The sequence below is a fragment of the Rattus norvegicus genome, chromosome 19 (assembly GCF_021556685.1).
Source record: "Rattus norvegicus strain SHRSP/BbbUtx chromosome 19, alternate assembly SHRSP_T2T, whole genome shotgun sequence".
NCBI classification, from domain to species: Eukaryota; Metazoa; Chordata; class Mammalia; order Rodentia; family Muridae; genus Rattus; species Rattus norvegicus.
The window spans coordinates 67,851,896-67,872,036 of NC_141552.1; the positions used below are offsets into that span (position 1 = coordinate 67,851,896).

The following is a 20,141-nucleotide window of genomic DNA, read 5'->3' on the forward strand; positions in this document are numbered from 1 at the left end:
GTGTGTGTGCGCCTGTGTGCACATGTATGTGTGTGTTAGGGTATGTGTGTGCAAGTGTGTGTACACCTGTGTGCACATATGTGTATGTGTCTGTTAGGGTATGTGTGAATGTACATGTGTGCATGTGTGCCCATGTATATATGTGTGTTAGGGTATATGTGTGCATGTGCACATGCACATACATGTTTTGTGTGTGTGTGTGTGTGTGTGTGTGTGTGTGTAAGGGTGTACATGTGTATTTTGAGGCCAAGAATCCCTGAAACACTGCAGGTCACTCTTAGGTTCTCTATCAGCCATTGATCACTGGCTAAAAGCCCACAGTCTAACACAGAAACAGAAGGAGAACAGGAAGTTGGCCCCTTACTGGGCTCTGCTAATATGGGAAGGCTGTGCTTTCAGGGCTGTGCCCACCTGTCCTTTGGACAGTGATCCAGGTGACAGGGAATTGAGAAGCTGTGGCCTTTCCACCCTCTTGCAACTTTCTTGTCCTGCTGGTCTGCACTGCCCTGTCCAGATCTCAAGGGGAATGGCTGGGAAGGACTCTGACCAGGACGGCAAGGGAAGGGCAAGACTGGCTTCCCTCTGCCTGTGGAAATGGGAAGAACTGAGGGAGAGAAAACCTGAAGTAATAAGACTGACATTGAGACCAGAGCTGGTGTCCAGTGCCGCCCATCAAAGACATAGCTTAGTCACTCTGTCTGATCACTGGGTGTGACCCACTTAGAAGAAAATGGTTCAGTGAGCAAACCGAGGCCCTCAGCTCTCTTCTCTGTCCTGCCGGGCCCTCTCTGGATTCCATGAACCCTGCCCAAGTGAACACAGACCTGTTACACCATCACAGCACCACCACAGAAGTGAAGAGATTGAAATGATGGCAACACCCTTTACCTGAAGTTTCGCCACCCATAGTTTCTGTTGAATATGGTCGACTGAGGTCTGAAAATATAGTATCATGTGGAAAATTCTAGAAATAAATGTTAACTGTCACACCATTCTTTGTGGGGTGGTGAATCCTACACTGTATTATAGACCAGTACAAGTGTGTTCAAGTAACCTTATTCCACTTAATGACAACCCCAAGTGTGAGAAAAGTGACACTGGCTGCTTAGACAGTCAGAGAAACCAGAAAATTCACCCCTGGAGTAAAAACATAAAAGTGTTCAGCTTACTTAGGAAAGAAAAGCATTGTATGTTGGGTTTTCTAAGATCTTCAGGATAATTAGAGCAATAGATGACAGATGTAGATTGATAAATGATAGATGCATACATACATGATACATATATACACAGATGTTACATACATACATGATACATATGTAAATACATAGATGCATAGGCAGATATATAGATATATACATACATGGATAGATACATAGATGATACATAGATGCATAGATAGATACATACATACATGACACATATATAGATACATAGATGCATTGACAGATACATAGATATATGCGTAGATACATACATAGATACATAGATACATAGATGATACACAGATGCATACACAGATACATAGATATATACATACGTAGATGCATAGATGAATGGTAGATAAAAGAAGCATCAGTGTATGTCAAATGAGTCGATGGATAGGTGATGGATGAACAGGTGATGGGTAAATTGATGGATAGACAATAGGCTGGTGACAGATGGACAAATGCACAGATGATGGAAAGATGGATGCATGGATGATGGACAATAAAGGATGGGTGGATACATTAATGAATGGATGCTTAGACAGTGATAAGTTGGGATGGTGAACTGAAACGAGTGTCAGATGATGGATGAATGCATAGTTAGATAATGGATTGGATGGATAGATGGAAAATGATGGGCTGATGAAGGTGTAGATAGGCAACAGGTGGGTGAATGGATACGTTAATGGGTGAACAGATAGATGACGTTTGAAGGATGGGTATGTAGATGAGGGATGAGTAGAAAATGGTTGAATGGATGCTGGGTTAACGGATGGGTGGATGGATGCTGGATTAATGGATGGATAGATGGATGAGTGAGTAGATGGATGGTGGGTGAATGCATGGACAGATATATCACAAAATGATATAGATGGATATGAGTGATAGGTATAGTTGGAGAGTAAATAGAAAACAGATAACACACTCATGTAACTTTTGCCACATCGTTGCTCTGATTGTCCCTCTTAAGTAGGCATTATTGCTAAACTCTTCCTGTGTATCTATAAACCAAACTTCACTATCTGTGAATATATAAGAAAACATGAACAGGACTCTGTTCTTGTGGATTTAGCATCCCCTGGGGCACCTAGAACCGACCCAGAAGACTCCTGGGTCAGAAGGCAGCAAGGAAATCACAACACGCAGCACTGAGACTGCAAGGCCAAGCTTGAGCTGGCGAAGGTGTCAGCGTTTCTCCTTCACGGCTCTCCTTGAGAGTGAGTTCTACGCCTGCTTGAGCCTTCGGTGGGACCTGAATTTGGACTCACCCATGGCAGACCCTTTCTGAGCTTCTGGTCACATAAACAGGGCACTCCATATTTCAAATGGCCACCACAAGCATTAGAAGCACTACCCAAGGGTCAGTTTATAAACCAGAAGGACCTTGGCATGCTCCAGGTCACAGGCAGGCTGTGAGTTAGGGACATTCATGAACTGTAACCTCCAGCTGGGCTACTGCGTTCACAGTTCCTTGTGACTGTCCCATAATGACCTATGAAAGGACCGCTTACCCACAGCACTTGGAAGTACACCTCCTAGCCACCATCTTGCCGGAGCCAGTGGTGAGCTGGCTTCATGTCCCTGGGCCCAGTGAACCTCACTAAAGAGAGTAATGAACCCCACACCATGCATATTTAGTTGGTGTGGTCCTGGAGAGGTGGAGCACCCAGGCTGAACTGTGGCTCTGTCCTCTCAGCTCTCCTGAGTGGCGCTCCATGAGCCTGGAGGAGCAGAAGCGCCTAGGTCACACCGCCCTTGACGATGGAGAATTCTGGTAGTGTCATCCTTCCATTTTTGTTTGAAATTGGGGTGCATGGGGCAACACCCACCATCCTTGTCCCCTTTCCTTCTTCATCCCCTTCCCTACCCCCTCTTTCCCCCTGTCTTCCTCTTCCCGGGAGGGACCCCTGGGTCTCCTTCCCAAGAAGGGTGTTAGATGGTTGACCAGTGCCATCATCATAACACTCCGGAGCACCCATCCTCCCCTCTGTCTCAGGATGGCATTTGAGGACTTCAAGACCCATTTTGACAAAGTGGAGATCTGCAACCTCACGCCTGATGCCCTGGAGGACAACACCCTCCACAAGTGGGAGGTGACCATCCACCAAGGAAGCTGGGTTCGTGGCTCCACCGCCGGCGGCTGCCGCAACTTCCTGGGTGGGTGGCTTCTCTGTCCTTCTCTCTCCTATCCCCATAGCAAATCTGTCTGGGGACATGGAAAGGGGTAGTGTGTGTGGAGCTGGACAGCAAAGTTGGGATGACCAGGGAGACAACAGCTGAGCCTTAGGCAGGACGCTGGTAGGGGAGCTCGGGAAATGCTCTGTTATGAGGTTCAGGAACATACATAAAGTGGATGACAAGTCACACCAGGCTGGCGGGAACGAGGGTCTGTTGTCCAACCGCACCTCAGAGAGGTGGGGCAGGTGTTGGAGTCTTTAAAGGCTGCGTGGGTGATGACAGAAAAGTTGGAGGAAGTATGAGGCAGGAGCTTGGAAGGTTGCTGAGGATGAAGGAAGTAGGGTGAGAGGGCTGATGGGAAAAGGGAGGGAAAAGACCACCTTTTCGGGATTAGAAGCTGTTCATGAGGTACCAGGGAGAGTGTGTCCTGAAAAGGTTGGATCTTGTAACTTTCTTCGTTGTGTCGGTGTTAGGTGTGCTGGACTCATGCATCTTACTTTTATTTTTGTCAGTTTTTTTTTCCTGCGTTCATTTGAGTATAGAGACAAAGGCAAACCTTGGCTGTCAGTCCTCAAATGTTTTTGACACAGGGTTTCTCCCTGTTCAGAAGAGCCTGCCAAGTAGGCTAGTCTGGCTGGCCAGTGACCACCAGGCTGCCTGGCTCCACATCTGAGCACTAAATGCACGCTGGGACACCTTGTGTTTCCATTTACCACGTTTATTCAGTGTGTGTGTGTGTGTGTGTGTGCGTGCATGCGTATTTGTGTTTGTGTTGGTGTGTATTACATGTGTGTGTGTGTTTGTGTGTGCAGGCTCCTGTCTTTGTGTGCATGTGTGTGCATATGTGTGTTTGTGTATGTGTGTTTGTCTGTGTGTTTATGTGTATGTGCATGTGTAGTTTGTGTATGTGTGTTCATGTGTGCACATGCATGCATATGTGCATGTGTGTGCATGCATGCATGCATGTGTGTTAGTGTGTATGTGCATGCATGTGTGTGTTTGTGTGTATGTGCATGTGTGCATGCATTCATGCGTGTGTGTGTTTGTGTGCATGTTTATGTGTGTGTGTGTGTGTGTGTGTGTGTGTGTGTGTGTGTGCGCGCGCAGGTTAGGGGACAGCTGCTGGCAGTTGGCTTTCTGCCTCTCCCTGAGAGGACCCAGGTCATCAGCCTTGACAGAAAATGCCTTTCTCTACTGAGCCTTCTTGCCGGGCTTTTTGTTTGTTTATTTTTGTTTTGTCAGTTGTGGGGTTTGGGAGTAGATTCCTGGGAATCGAACTCAGGTGCCAGTACATCAAGCACCTGGCCATCTGTGCTCTGATTTTGTATTTTTAAGGACGTGATAGTAATTCTGCCCCCTTTCAAATGGCAGACACCTTCTGGACCAACCCACAGATAAAGCTGTCTCTGACAGAGAGGGATGAGGGCCAGGAGGGCTGCACTTTCCTAGCAGCCTTGATGCAGAAAGACCGCAGGAGGCTCAAGAGGTTTGGTGCCAACATGCTGACCATTGGCTATGCCATTTACCAGGTAAGGGACCTGCCTTTCTCAGCATCCTTGCAGTGGCTTTGAGCTTCCTGTGGCTTCTGGACCTTGTGTCATGATCAAAAGTCAATCGTCCAACTGAGCATGAAGAACAGTCATGTCTTCCTGACAACCCCTGCTTTCTCTTGCAGTGCCCAGACAAGGACGGACACCTGAATAGGGACTTTTTCAGGTACCATGCCTCTCTGGCCCGAAGTAAGACATTCATCAACTTGAGAGAAGTCTCAGGCCGCTTCCAGCTGCCCCCGGGAGACTATATCCTCATCCCCAGCACCTTTGAGCCACACCAGGAGGCTGACTTCTGCCTGAGAATCTTCTCTGAGAAGAAAGCTGTTACTCAGTGAGTTGTGGTGGTCATAGAGCCCTTTTCCTCACTGGGTCCTGTACCCCCAAAAGGCCACTGGGGAGTCTAGCAAAGGTCACCTGCTCAGAGAGTGAAATGGGAAGAGAGACTTGCATCCCAGAGCTCTCCAGATCCCTTCTCCAGCACACCCGTGATGATCCATCTGCTCCTGGAGTCCTGCTCACTGGCCTTCTTGGATGAAGCCCTTCATGTCTCAGACCCGATTCTTAAGAAGCTTCTAGAGTCAGGGGTTCATATAAGGAATCTGGACCTGTTTCCTTACACCATGGGGAGGTGACTGTTGGAAGTTTCCAGAATCATGCCCTCTTTCAGCTTCCTGATGAGGGTGAACCATTTCACGCTGCCGCCTCACACCATGGAGTGTTAAATAAGGTCTTTTTAAATGGATGCCTCCTTTTGCTACCATTCCCCACTGCTGTCAGTGACCTTGTGTATGACACAGGGGAAATGCTTCATGATATAAAAACTCACTTTTTTAATCTAGAGGAAAACCTAGCTAGAGCAGAAGTTCTCAACCTGTGGGTCATGACCCCTTCAGGGCTTGAATGACCTTTTCATGGGGGTCACCTAAGATCACCAGAAAACATAGATTATAACAGTAGCAAAATTACAGCTACAAAGTAGCAACACAAATACTTTATGGTTGGGGGTCACCATAACATGAGGCCACAGCATCAGGAAGGTTGAAAACCACTGAGCTAGAGAATTCCAAATACAGCCCAAGAAGAGACCATGCACAGATCTGTCAAGAAGCTGCCCATCCACCTTTACCTTCTGTGCAGTGAGGCAGAACGGGACTGTTGCACCATGGGTAATGGGCGGTGGGAGGGGGGGGCAGTTGTGAAGCCTGGTTAGGGTTTTCAGTGTAGGCTCCATCAACAGAAGGGAGGAGGTCTTCACATTTCTCCCGCGTTTCCCTGGATGCTGACACAAGTCGAGCACAGGTTCCTCAGCGTCCATTCTCACAGAACACCTAGATAAGTCCGAGGCAAACATATCCAGTACAAAACAGAGCCGGGCGACACCAACTGTTGTTCTCGACAAAATCTAAAACGTTTGATTTTATCAGTAAAGACTTGGGAGGCAGATGCTAGCTCAGAGAGGCGGAGACAGCATCCAGCTAACCTTCCTTCTTAGCCGATGTCCCAAAAGGGAAAGCAAGGCTCTCCTCCATGCTGTCTCAAAAACCCTTCAAACCGGATGCCCCTCCCTTCTACTTCCTGTGTTTCTGTCCATTCCTCTTGCTCTCTATGGTTTTTTTTTTTGTTTCCCTATATTCTCTCCCTGTATACTGGTCGCTTGCTCTGCCTCTTAATCTCTGGTTAACTTTATTTAATCCTGTTTACAAAAAACAGAAAGCTCGGGGCCGGGGATTTAGCTCAGTGGTAGAGCACTTACCTAGGAAGCGCAAGGCCCTGGGTTCGGTCCCCAGCTCCGAAAAAAAGAACCAAAAAAAAAAAAAAAACAGAAAGCTCTTGGGTTAAAGGTGTACGCTAGGGCTGAGCCATCATCCCACAACCAGAAACACATTTTTCCCCCAATAAATAGCACAGTCTTGAGGTTCACAGTGTAATCAAATCTTGCAACAACCTACCCTAAGCTTTCTATCCCATCAGAGGACTGAAAAGCTGAGTCCTGATAGTCCCTCAATGAAGCAGGGCCCGAGGGGTTGAGGATTTAGCTCAGTGGTAGAGCGCTTGCATAGCAAGCACAAGGCCTTGGGTTCGGTCCTCTGCTCTCGAAAAAAAAAAAAAAAAAAAAAAAAAAAAAGAAGCAGGGCCCAAGCCAACACTGTGTTCACTTCAGAGGGGACAAACTGAGCTGTGTCTGCAGAGAGGACAAACCGAGCTGTGTCTGTTAGTGTGGCTCTCGAGCACAGCCCCTAACCATCAGCATTTCTGGAGAGATGATGTCCTGTGTGTCCAGGGAAGAATGAGGGAGGGGATAGTGTCTTGGTTACTTTCCCTGTGATAAAATGCCCTGGCTAGAGCAATTTGAGGTTTCATTCTCAGCTAACAACTCTAGGCACATTGGTAGGGCAATCAAGGCAGTAGAAGCTTGAAGCACCTGGTCACGCCGCATGGGTAGCCAAGTGAGAGACAAAGGGTGCTGCTTGGCGGCTGCGTCCTTCTGTGACCCAATCCAAGAAGGATGAGCATTGAGCAGGCCTACCAGCATCTCTGACCAAGCGTGTCACCTCTCCATGGGTTTTAGAGGTGTTGTGATTCTGCAGTTCGCCTCGAGCACCCTCTTCAGAGTCTATCAGGAAAAGAGGGGCCACTGATACAGTCTCTGGCTTTCAAGGTCTGAATGGCAAGCTTCCCTGGGTTAGGGTCATGTCAGTCTCGCTCTCTGTGGCACACTGGACAGGGCTGAAAGGCCGAGGAGGGGATATTGACACAAGGGGAGTTGAATGAGTGACACTGAACAGGTTCTGACAGGCAAGACCCTTGCTCTAGTCCAGTGAGGTGCACATCAACAAATGAGACCCTGTGTTTTCTGCCACTGCAGGGACCTGGATGAGAACATAGACATTGACCTTCCTGAGGTGAGTCCTCTGCTGTGGCTCTAGGGGAATGGGGTTCCGCTGAAGGTTCTAGAACTCTTCTTCACACCAATTCAAAACTGAACTCAGGGTTGGGCAGTGGTAACTCATACCTTTAATCCCAGCACTTGGGAGGCAGGGGCAGGTGGATCTCTAAATGTTTTAGGCTAGCCTGGTTTACAGAGTGAGTGCCAGGACAGCCAAGGCTACACAAAGAAACCCTGCCTCAAAAATAAAGCAAAAGGTAGGGGATCGAATCCAAGAGACGACAACTGGGTAAGCACCCTGGCTGATTCTAACCTGCAGCCCAGAGCTTCTGTTTCTCAGCCCACACAAACCATGGGGCTGGACAGTGGCCAGGTGGATGCTTGGGATAAAGTTCTCTTGAGGGGCTTCCCTCTCTCCTAAGAGACCCCTTGCTAATTGTGATGGCGATGAAACACCTTCACATTTACTTCACTTAAGAAGATAACCACAGGGCTGGAGAGATGGCTCAGTGGTTAAGAGCACTGACTGCTCTTCCAGAGGTCCTGAGTTCAATTCCCAGCAGCCACATGGTGGCTCACAACCATGTGTAATGGGATACAACACCCTCATACTCATATACATTAAACACACAAACACATAATTAATAAAAATGTTTAAAAAAATAAAAGAAGATAACCACAGTGGAACACACTTGTAATTCCAGCCCATCAGAGGTGGGGGGCAGGAGGATCAGCTAGGACAGTCTGGGCTACTGGGTGAATGTAAATAAGACCTACAGGGGATTAGAGACCCTGTCTCAGAATATACACACCGAAAGGGGACGATAAAGGAAAGGGGAAGGGATAGGAGGGGGATGAAGAGAAGAAGAAGGTAAGACAAATGAGGTGGATTGATTTGGGGAACCCAGGAGTCATGGCAGGAGGGCTGTGAGGATCGTGAAGATGTGCTTACGTTCTATCTACAGACATGTATATGTCCATGTGCCGTATATACGTCATGAAGTTAGACGTGGGGCTAACCGGAAAGAGGAAGGGGTCTAGACGTTACTACAGGAGAGGCTAAAGGAGGAAATAATAAGGTCAAAACATATATGATATGCTTGGCTCAAAACGTCACTGTGAAATCCAAAGCTGTACGATGAATATTGAATATCCGAGGGGTGAGGGAGACACGATCAGCACTTCTGAAACAGTCAGAACTTCCTGGGCTGCAGAGCCTGCTGCTCTGTGCTGCCCCCTAGGGCCGCAGTTTATAAATGGGCCGAAATCTACAGAAACCCTTTGCCAGCTCTGGGTGCTGGAGAGACTCTTGAAAGGCTCTTCTCTACCGAGAGAGATAATGGATCAGGTGATGAGGCTGGAGCATGGCAGCCCTGTGCCTGTCAGGCCTAGACACCCTTAGCCTTCACCTCCATGTCAAATGTTCCCACTCTGGCCAACATGTGGTCACTCAAACTGAACCTCACGTCCCCAAGATGAAAGCAAGTTGTTCATCTAGCTTTGAGAAGTCAGGAGATGCCGAATGAGCCTGACAGGCTAGCTCTATCCGTGCCACTCGGAAGGCCCCCTGCCTTAACCCCCGAGTTAAATCTCCGGAGCAGTTTGCTGCTCACCTGCATGTTCCCTGCCGGGTATGTCCCATTCCTTTCTTCTGTTGTGTGGGAATTGAACCAGGCGGGTCCTTCCACGTGCTAGGGAAGACCTCTCTGGCTTTTCCTTCAGTGACAGCGTGGTGTCCAGTGTGGGCTCTTCTCTTCTGTTATTTATGTGAGAAGGCGTGTGTCAGACTTCTCTCTGTGAGCCCGTCTCTGCCCTTTACACAACCTTCTTTGGTTCTTTCAGCTTCCAAAGCCGACACCACAGGAGGAGGAAACCGAAGAGGAGCGGCAGTTCCGGGCCCTGTTCCGTCGAATTGCTGGTGAGGTAGGATGCAGCCAGCCGCCGTGGTCTCCTCCGACCTCCGCCCCTGCCCTGGCTTAGGCTTCCCAGTAGAAGACAGTGATCGTGAACAACAGCACCTCCCCATTCCCCAGTGGGCTTGTTGTAAAGCCAGCTCTGGTCCCTAGAAGCCTGAGCACCAGCTTGCTGACAAGTGTCAATCAATTCACCTCTGTTGGGGTGGGACTCAGGTTAGGGGTGGGACTCAGGTTAGGGGTGGGACTCAGGTTAGGGGTGGGACTAAGGTTAAGGTTAGGGTTACTCAGCGCAAGGCCCTGGGTTCGGTCCCCAGCTCCGAAAAAAAAGAACCAAAAAAAAAAAGGTTAGGGTTACTCACATGAGCTCAGAACTGACCCAAAGATCTTTACTGTAGATCAGAAAACTTCAAAGGGACCAGTGACAGCCACCACACCCAGCTCCCTAAGTGTTTTTTTGCACAAGGAGGTCTGGCAGGCTCCTCCGCACACCTGGGGGTTGAACCAGCTCATGTGAACATGGTCACAGTTGGCAATATTATAACATATGCCAGTCTGAAGCTTCCAGCCTGGGGAAGGGTCTTTGGGATGTCCAGCTCTGGTAAGCAAGTAAATTGTATAGGATATGGCTGCCCTGACCAGGGAAAACAGGCATTTAGTGGCACAGCCAGCCACCCAGTTTGGTAGAGAGCAAGACCGGACTGAGCAGGTAGAACTTCACCTGGGGGGCGGGGCGCTTTTGTTTGTTGTTGCTAATGACGAATGCTGTACACACACACACACCACACACACACACACACACACACACACACACACACACACACACACTCCCCCAGTGAGTTCTGTCTCCTGTGGAGAGGTATGAGAAGCTGCTTGCTCTCCAAAGGTCTTCTGACTCTTTAAAGTCTCTGGCAGCTTTTTGAAGCACTCTCAGAGAACACCGCAGCTTGCTTTTCCCCTTTCCCGAGTCTTTCCAGGTTGCTGTCTCTCCTGGCCCTTCCCTGAGAAGCCAATGGGTTGCAGCTACTGTGGAGATGAACTCAGTTCCCAGCACAGTGTCCCCAGGGCAATTCTCTCCCAGGAGCCCAGGGAAGTTTAGAATTGTCAGGACCGTAAAGAACAATTGTCTCCACTCCACAGGACATGGAGGTGTCAGCAGAAGAGCTTGAATATGTTCTAAATGCTGTTCTGCAAAAGAGTAAGTGTCATTCCCACAGGGGACAGGGCTCCCTAGAGAGAAAGAGTGACCACCCTGTCAGGATTCTTCCAGGCTCTGCTTGGAGCATCAGACTTGCTCGCCATGGCTGATGGGTATGCAGACCATCTGGTCTCATTGCTTAATCCCTAGCTGAGACGCGGATGCCGGTTCCCGTGGCTGTGACACGGATGCGGGTTCCAGCAGAATGGTCTATAGACTTTTCTACAGAAAAGCTAGCGGCAAAGAAAAATCATTGCACCTCATCATGCCCAAGAAACCACTGTCACTGTATGTGTGGCCTGTGCTCTGCAGACATGAATGTGTGCACATATGTGTATGTGTGTATCTGTGCTGTGCATGTGTGTATATATGTCTGTGTTATGCACATGTGCATGAATATATATATATATATTTCCTGTACCGTGTGTGCACTTGTGTATACATGTTTATATTCTCACATGTTTATATGCATCTATGTTTGCACATGTGTGTACAAGGTCCATCTTTACCACAGCAGTCACTTCATATTCTACTCTCCCCGACTCCTGGGAGCCTCTCACCCACTTTCTGCTCAGACTTACTATACTGACATTTTATATCAAAGAATCATACATCATGTGGTTGTTACTGAATTCTTGCACTTAGCATACTATTTAGTGGGTTTGTGTGTGTGTGTGAGAGTATGTGTTTGTGTGTGTGTGTGTAAGTGTGAGTGTATGTGAGTTTGCATGACTGTGAGTGTGTGTATGTGTGTGAGTGTGTGAAAGTGTGAATATGAGTATATGTGTGATTGTGTGTGAGTGTATGTGTATGAGTGTGTGTGCAAATGAGTGTGTAAGTATGTGTGTGTCTGAGTGTATGTGTATGTGTGTGAGTTCGAGTGTGTGTGCATGTTTGTGTTGTTTATATGTACAGGTATGTACCGATGACATGTAGCACCAGAGGACAACCTCAGCTATGGCTCCTCGGGGCCAGTGACCTTGTTTTCTATGTTTGGATGGAGTCTCTCATTGGCCTGGGACTCACCAAGTAAATGAGCCTAGCGAGCCAGTGAGTCCCAGGATCCCAGCTCCCCAGCGCTGAGTTAAAATCCAAGCCAGTGTTCCAGCCTTTTCCTGTGTATTCTGGAGGACTGAACACATGTCTTCATGTTTAAGAGACAGGCACCCCATTGATGGTGCCGACTCCCTAGCCCTTGGTTTTATTTGTTGAGAGAGGGCTGGCTAAATGCCTAGACTGGTCTCAAATTTATATTCTTCCAGCCCCCAAATCTTGAGTGCTAGGATTGCAGGCCTCTGGTGCACCCAGCTGTTGGGCATGAATATCAAATTTCTTCAGCAGTTGGGGAGAGAGAGTTATTCTTTGTTTTGTTTGAAACTTGGGTCTTGGCTAGCCTGGAGCTTGCTATGCTGCAGATCAGGCTGGCCCCAAACTCAGAGATCCTCCTGAGTGCTGGGATTTCAGGCATTCTGACCACTGCCTGGCATAATTTCTAAATAATAATTGTGATTTTTAACCAGGACGGTGACTGGGCTGGAGAGGTGGCTCAGTGGTTAAGGGCACTGCTGCTCATGCTGAGGACCAGAGTTGGGTTCCCAGCAGACCAAAGTTGGGCTTCTCATAATCTCCTGTAACTCCAGCTCTGGGGGAGCTGATGCCTCTTTCTGGCTTCCACAGGCACCTGTAGGCACCTGAGCATACACACACTCACACACACACACACTCACACACACACACACACTCACAGACACACATGCATACACACACATCACACATACTCACATGTACACACACTCACACACACATTCACAGACACACATGCATACACACATGCACATACACACTCACAGACACACATGCATACACACACTTACATCACACACACACACTCACTCACATGCACACACACGCACTCACACGAACACACACACACACTCACAGACACACACATGCATACACACACTTACATCAACACACTCACACGCACTCACTCACATGCACACACACTGACAGACACACACACACATGCACACACACACATACACACACACCACATGCAAATTAAAGGAAAACAAATCTTTAAAAAGCAGACATATTGTAAAATCTTGGGATTCCCTAATGCTAAATTAAATGCACAGGAACAGCTCATCTCTAAGGCTTTCTGCAAACTTTCCTTCTGTAAGTTCAGCCCCTACTGTCGACCTCCTATGACAATGTCTGAATCACCATCCTAGAAAGCCTGATCAGTCTACATTACTGGGCTCCCAGAAGAAGGGAAAACACGTTTGTCTTATCATGGTCATTGATCACTTGGCTACCTTTGTGATTGCAGAAACAGCCCTCAAGTTCAAGAGGCTGAGCCTGCTTTCCTGCAGAAACATTATCTCCCTGATGGACGTATCCTTCTCAGCAAGGTCCCTCCGGGCAGAGGAGTCCTGTGGCGCTCACTCTCCCGGGTCAGGCACTGCAGCTCTAAGGATAGGAGGCTTTGTCAACCTAACTAGGGTTGGGTCGGGATCAACAGAGCCAGAACAATGCAGTAGAGAGAGGGTTTCTGAATGGAATGGAACAGGGCTGGGGTGAGGGTCCCCTAAGAGAATAATGCATCTGTTTTCCTGCATTGTGAAATATTAAGGTTCTTGCCCCATATCATCTTCCATGTTCCCTCCTCAGAGGTTCCTGTCCCCAGGTTACTCTCCCAGGACCCCAAATCTCCACTCATGCCACACCGCCCTAGCCTCCTCCTGTGATCCCAAGGCTGGGCTCCCACAAGGATTCTGAGTTGAAAGGCCCTTAGCTGGTGTGGTCAGACCAGCGGCAACGGGAAGATGGAGTTCGAAGAGTTCCGGGTGTTCTGGGACAAGCTGAGGTACTGGATGGTACGTGGTCTGGTTCAGACGCCCAGCGGAGCCGGGCCAGGACCCAGGCTACAGGCTAAGAGTGCTGTTAGGAGGGAGTCGAGGGACCACAGTGCATCCCGATGCTGGCCGAGGGACCACGGCGCTTCCACCACAAGGGAAGGAGACAGAAGGGGACCCACGGCTGGGCGGGGAGGTGGCTAGGTCGGTAGTGTGCTCCCATAGCATGCATGAAACCCTGGGTCTGGTCCCAGCGGGAAACGAGGCCTGGTAGAGCACGTCTATAATCCCAACCTCTAGGACCAAGGACTCTGATCTTTGTAGGGGCAAAAGGATCAGAAGTTTAAGGTCACCTTCTTCTATGTAGAGAGTTGGAGGCTAGACTGGGCTACATGAGACCCTGTCAGTGTGGGAAGGAAGGAAGGAAGGAAGGAAGAAAGGAAGGAAGGAAGGAAGGAAGGGAGGGAGGGAGGGAGGGAGGGAGGAAGGAAGGAAGGAAGGAAGGGAGGAAGGAAGGAAGGAAGAAAGGAAGAAAGGGAGGGAAGAGAAGGAAGGAAGGAAGGGAGGAAGGAAGGAAGGAAGGAAGGAAGAAAGGAAGGGAGAAAGGAAGGAAGGGAGGAAGGGAGGAAGGGAGGAAGGAAGGAAGGAAGAAAGGAAGGGAGAAAGGAAGGAAGGGAGGAAGGGAGGAAGGAAGGAAGGAAGGAAGAAAGGAAGGGAGAAAGGAAGGAAGGGAGGAAGGAAGGAAAAAGGAAGGAAGGAAAAAAGAAAGGAAAGAAGGAAGGAATGGAATGGAAGGAAGGAAAAAAGAAAAGAAGGAAGGAAGGAAGGGAAAAGGAAGGAAAAAAGGAAGGAAGGAAGGGAAAAGGGACAGAAGTAAAAGAGGAAGGAAGGGAAAAGGAAAAGAGGAGGAAAGGAAAGAGAAAGGGCTGGGTCCAACCTTGTCTGTCTAGAAGGCCGCTGTCATCCCTAGGCAGCTGCAAACTGTCACTGGTCCCTGGGCTCTGGCTTCTCAATGCTCTACTTCCTGCCCCAGGACCTGTTTCTCCAGTTCGATGTGGACAAGTCCGGCACCATGTCTTCCTATGAGTTGCGGACAGCACTGAAAGCTGCAGGTAAAGAAACAAGTCGGGTGTGTATTCCCGCAGACATTTTCATGTTTGTATGTAAGTGGGGGCAGCACGTTATAAAGCTGGAAAGACCATAGAGGGGAAGAGGAGGAGTCAAGGCTGGTGGGGAGGCCAGGTGAACAGGTGACGGTTGTGGGGAAAGGAGTCTGGGTGGGATGGGGGAGGGGAAAGGGGAAATGGGGGAGGGGAGAAGGTATGGAAGGAGAATCAACATCAAAAACCTGAACTGGGCTCAGTGGGGACTGAGGTTGGCCCACCATGCTGCATTCTAAACAGTCATTTCCCACTGTCCATAGCAGAAGGCACAACACAGGGTGACACCTCAGGTCCTTTGGGAAGAACAAACAGTGTCATACACACAAGACAGTGCCTGATTCTCTTAGGGACTTGTGACCCCATCTTCAGGGCAGACTGGATTGAGCAGGGAACTACAGAACCTAACCGAGTCTTTGCAGTCCTAAATTGGTACGGAGAGAGCTGCTCAGGCTCCCTCAGTCCCATAGATGCAGATCCAGGGTTTAGGAATAGCTGAGGCCAGGCCTGATGTGTGTGTTCCAAAGACAGTGCCCTGAGCCAGAGCAGCCTCCACCCCTGGTGGACTTCCAAATGCTCCCGTGGATAGACATGCACCCAGAGTTAGTGTGGGGACACAATACCACCCTCAAACCACAGATTGGGAGGCAGAGTGATGAAAAGTCAGACCCAGATGAAATTCCCACTCATCCAAACTGTCTGACTGTCTTAGTTAGGGTTCTCATTGCTGTGAAGAGACACCATGACCAAAGCAACTCTTTTTTTTTTTTTTTTGGTTCTTTTTTTCGGAGCTGGGGACCGAACCCAGGGCCTTGCGCTTCCTCCAAAGCAACTCTTATAAAGGACATTTCATTGGGCCTAGCTTACAGGTTCAGAGGTTCAGTCCATTATCATCGGGGCAGGAACATGGCAGCATCCAGGCAGGCATGGTGCAGGAGGAGCTGAGAGTTCTGCATCTTGTTCCAAAGGCAGACAGAAGACTGACTTCTAGGTGGCTAGAACAAAGGTCTTAAAGCCCATGCCTACAGTGACACACTTCCTCCAACAAGGCCACACCCACCCCAACAAGGCCACACCCACCCCAACAAGGCCACACCCACCCAACAAGGCCACACCCACTCCAACAAGGCCACACCCATTCCAACAAGACCACACCCACTCCAACAAGGCCACACCTCCAAAGAGTGCACCCCACCCCCCCCAGGCCAAACATATTCAAACCACCACACCGATGAATGAGGAAAATGAGGCTGCAGAAGTGGAGCCATGGCCTGTGGTGGCCAGGCCATCTCCAGAGCCACACTGGCCTCCAGTGTGCACAGTTCCAGCATGATGTGAGGAATGAGTCCCTACACAGCACCGCTCACTGAAGGCAGCAGCAGTCCCTTACAAGATGTCTCCAATACCTTGGATCTTAAGGCTCTTTTTATTATTATTATTACTTGTATTCTTTTACAGTCTAGTCGTTTACTCCCCCTCTGGTCTGCCCACCCACAGTTCCTCATCCCATTCCTCCTCCCTCCTGTCTCCAAGAGGATGCCCCCACCCCTTCCACCCCCTGCTCTTAAGAATCTTAAGAAATACCAGTGGGCTTGACCACTAGCCCAAGGACCTGGATACAATCCCAGAACTCATGTAAGATAAGTAAGGCATGGTAGCCTGTACCTGTAATCCCAGCACTGGAGAGGTGGAGGCAGGAGGATTCCTGAAGTTTGCTAGTCAGCTAGCCTAGCCTACTTGGCGAGTTTTAGACCAGTAAGGGGGGTGACCCTGAGGAATGAGAGCTGCCTTTGACCTCTGACCGCCGCCCACACTTTTGCACATGGACATCCACATGAACACATGCACACGGGCTTTGTACATTGAAGAGTTCTGTGCCTCTGGGGGGGTCCCAGAGATGTTGGCTCACTGCGGGGCTCAGTCAAGGCAGGTCCTGAGTCTCCTCCTGTTGCTCTGCAGGCTTTCAGCTGGGTAGCCATCTCCTGCAGCTGATCGTCCTCAGGTATGCAGACGAGAACCTCCAGCTGGATTTCGATGACTACCTCAACTGCCTGGTGCGGCTGGAGAATGCGAGCCGTGAGTGTGCATGGGAGCCCTGAGTGTGCGGGCGAGCTGAGAGCATACGGGGGAGCCCTGAGTGTGCAGGGGAGCCAAGTGTGTCCTGGGGGGACCCCTGGGGACACAGAGTGCCCAGCTCAGGGTCTCCAGTCACCATCTAAGAGCACATAAGAAACAACCCAGGGAAAAGAAGGCAGATCTAGGACGCAGAGGGCCACTGTGGATGTCTGTGCAGACACCCGAGCCCTGTGGTCAGCTAAGAGACAGGGTATAGAGTGTGCAAACAATGTCCTGAGGTTGTCATTTGTTACACACCTACAGGCTGTGAAGGGCTGTGACTGGGCAGGGTTTGTGCCTCCTACTGGGAAAAGGCCAAGTCCCCTCACAAAATTCAGAGTGAGAAATCTCTGTCCCTCTGCTGTCTCCTGAAAGCCCCAGACACAGACACGGCCACTTAAGCAGGGTCTGCTATACAGGAAAGACGGAAGGCGTGTGTGCGGATACTCCACAGAGAGGTTCGTTGTCACACTCTCTCCCAAAATAGCCCAGAAGGGTGGCCAAATGCATCCAGGTCAGCTCAGTCATCCAGTGTCCTTTCAGCTGCAAACAAACATGTCCCACTGTCTTGTGGTTTTATAATTGACATGCATTCTACACACCTAGTAATTTTACACACCTGCACAACCATGGGATGCCCAGTTCATAGTGAAGTGTCCCAGTGTGATGACAGGATGTTGTCACCATTTCTTGGGGGACTCAGCATCTAAGAAGATCCATGCTACATTTATTTAACCCCCCTGCCTGACTCTCTCTCTCTGTCTCTCTCTGTCTCTCTCTCTGTCTTGCTCTCTCTGTCTCTCTCTCTCTCTCTTACTCTCTCTCTGTCTGTTTCTCTCTCTTGCTCTCTCTCTCTGTCTCTCTGTCTCTGTCTCTGTCTCTCTGTCTCTCTCTGTCTCTCTCTGTCTCTCTCTGTCTCTCTCTGTCTCTGTCTCTCTCTCTCTCTCTCTCTCTCTCTCTCTCTTGCTCTCTCTCTCTCTCGCTCGCTCGCTCACTCACTCTGGGACAGCCCCTCCTCCACCTTGCTAATCAAGGTTTGGCTGTGTCTCTTCTGGAGGTGGGAACCTGAGGTCCAGAGAAGAAAGTCCCTTCTCATGTCATCCAGGCCAGGAGCTGAAGCCTTGAATTGGTCTCCACCCTGCCAGGCTGATCTCCACCAGAGGGAGCAGCTGCCCACAGGTTTCCCAGTGGTCCAAGAGCCCTGAAACCTACCCAAGGGTCTGGCTCTACTGTGACTCTTCTTCCTCCCTCCCACCAGGGGTGTTCCAGTGTCTCAGTGTGAAGAACAAGGACTTCATCCATCTCAACATAAACGAGGTATGGCCAAGCAGACCCCAACCAGGGCCTGGCAGAGTATGAACACTCTAAGTGGAGCCCCAGGCAGGGCGAGAGCTCGCTGTGGGCAATTACCCCGTGTGGAGGCCGGTGTTTCTGTCCACTTGGCAGTCAGCATAACCAGCGCTGTAATCCTGTGAACTGTGGGTGTCTCCATTGCCCTGGTGTCTGCTCATGCTAGCCCCAAGAAAGAGGGTGGGGAGGAAACAGAACGTTCCAGATAAACATGAGCAAACCCAGTGAGAAGAAGGGAGAAATGAGATGCCTGACCCCATCCCCACCTCCCTTCCCGTGGTAGAGGGTCAGCTTTCAGCTTTCTCTGAAAGGTGAATTGCCAAAAAGCAAGCCCAACTCACACTACCCTGCCCCAAGCTGTCTCTACAAGGCTGTCCCCTTCAACAGGGACAGAACACATTGTATCCCTCTGTCCTATCTGCCCTCTACTGAAAGTTCACTTAGCCTTCTCAAGGTTTATCTCATTGGGGAGATGTACCTGCTGCACAAGCGTGAGGACCCACGTTTGAACCTGCCCCATGGTCCCTGGGAAAAGCCACGTTTGGTGGCACTCCCTCCACATGGTATCTGGAATTCCAGCACTGTGTGGGGGTGAGGCAGGTGGATCTCTGAGGCTCGCTGGCTTCAGCCAGTGTGGTCCATTGGTGAGCTTCAATTTCAGTGAAGGACTGTCTCAAAATATAAAATGGGGAGAAGAACGCCCGATATCGAGCTCTGGTCTGCACCACACGCACATACGCATGCATGTAGTTATACACGAGACACACCCAGCAATCTGTTTTAATTTAAATTTTAAATAAATGGTTTCACGTTGAGTCAGAAGCCCAAATTTGTGCAAGATGACCAGCAGAGTTCTTGCGACACAGACAATCCCAGGCCACACCTCAGTTGCTGGGCTGGGTTTCCTAAGCCCCATCTCTCTCTTTTCTTCCAGTTCATCAACTTGACCATGAACATCTGAGCTTGCACTGACCTGATGCCGTCTGCCCCTCTGATACTCAGCTGCTGGACCATGAACCTCAGAATTTTTATTGGAGGGCCATCCCGCCCATTGCTCTCTCCCCACTCCACACCACCCTCCTTCCCTCCCTGTCGAGATTTAAATCAAAAAGGGATTGGCCATGTTCTCCGATTCAGTGATACTTCTTCTAAGATCATTGCTCCACAGGAACTCATGGCACTGCCTGTGTCTGTGCTCAGGCCTGGGGTTGCTGTATGCTCCTCCCTCCACTGCCCCTCCTCCACCAACCGGAGTCCTGGCTTCTGAGTGCTCCAATCATGCTATCAAGACACACACTCGATGTTTTTCTTTACTCAAGGGGAGGTTATTGAAAATGTTAGTCTCATGAAAAGAAGCCTGCTGATGCTGAGTCTAAAGTGCTCCGGGGTAGCATGGAGATTATTGTGAGGTACTACTATGGGAGACCGATGACAGTACTCTGTGTGTGTGTGTGTGTGTGTGTGTGTGTGTGTTTGTCTCTGTGTTTGTGTGTGTATGTCCGTGTGTGTGTGTCTGTGTGTGTATGTGTATATGTGTGTGTGTCTATGTGTGTTTGTCTGTGTGTCTCTGTGTGTGTCTCTGTGTGTGTCGTCTGTGTGTGTCGTCTATGTGTGTCGTCTGTGTGTCTCTGTGTATGTATGTCTGTGTGTATGTGTGTCTGTGTGTCTGTGTGTCTCTGTGTGTTTGTCTGTGTGTGTCTGTGTGTGTCTCTGTGTGTGTCATC

At 49.5% G+C, this 20,141-nt stretch overlaps 1 protein-coding gene across 3 annotated transcripts in view; it reads left to right on the plus strand.

Moving 5' to 3' along the window:
- Capn9 (calpain 9) overlaps window positions 1–19,708 on the plus strand; it is a 37,086-nt gene extending 17,378 nt beyond the window's left edge. The window contains exons 8-20 of one of the 3 annotated variants that reach the window (XR_015643240.1): window positions 2,902–2,979; window positions 3,202–3,362; window positions 4,755–4,912; window positions 5,059–5,267; window positions 7,803–7,839; window positions 9,666–9,746; window positions 10,877–10,934; window positions 13,267–13,331; window positions 13,745–13,803; window positions 14,826–14,904; window positions 16,912–17,028; window positions 18,326–18,384; window positions 19,352–19,543. Coding sequence is in view for 2 of the 3 variants with exons in the window: in NM_001271140.1 (NP_001258069.1) it covers window positions 2,902–2,979; window positions 3,202–3,362; window positions 4,755–4,912; window positions 5,059–5,267; window positions 7,803–7,839; window positions 9,666–9,746; window positions 10,877–10,934; window positions 13,267–13,331; window positions 13,745–13,813; window positions 14,826–14,904; window positions 16,912–17,028; window positions 18,326–18,384; window positions 19,352–19,378 (1,198 nt within the window). In the remaining variant the exon portion in view is untranslated. Of the gene's footprint in view, window positions 1–2,901; window positions 2,980–3,201; window positions 3,363–4,754; window positions 4,913–5,058; window positions 5,268–7,802; window positions 7,840–9,665; window positions 9,747–10,876; window positions 10,935–13,266; window positions 13,332–13,744; window positions 13,814–14,825; window positions 14,905–16,911; window positions 17,029–18,325; window positions 18,385–19,351 lie in introns of all 3 variants that reach the window. The other 2 variants (NM_001271140.1, XM_087593766.1) reach the window with 2 other exon arrangements.
- Window positions 19,709–20,141: the final 433 nt, after the last annotated feature.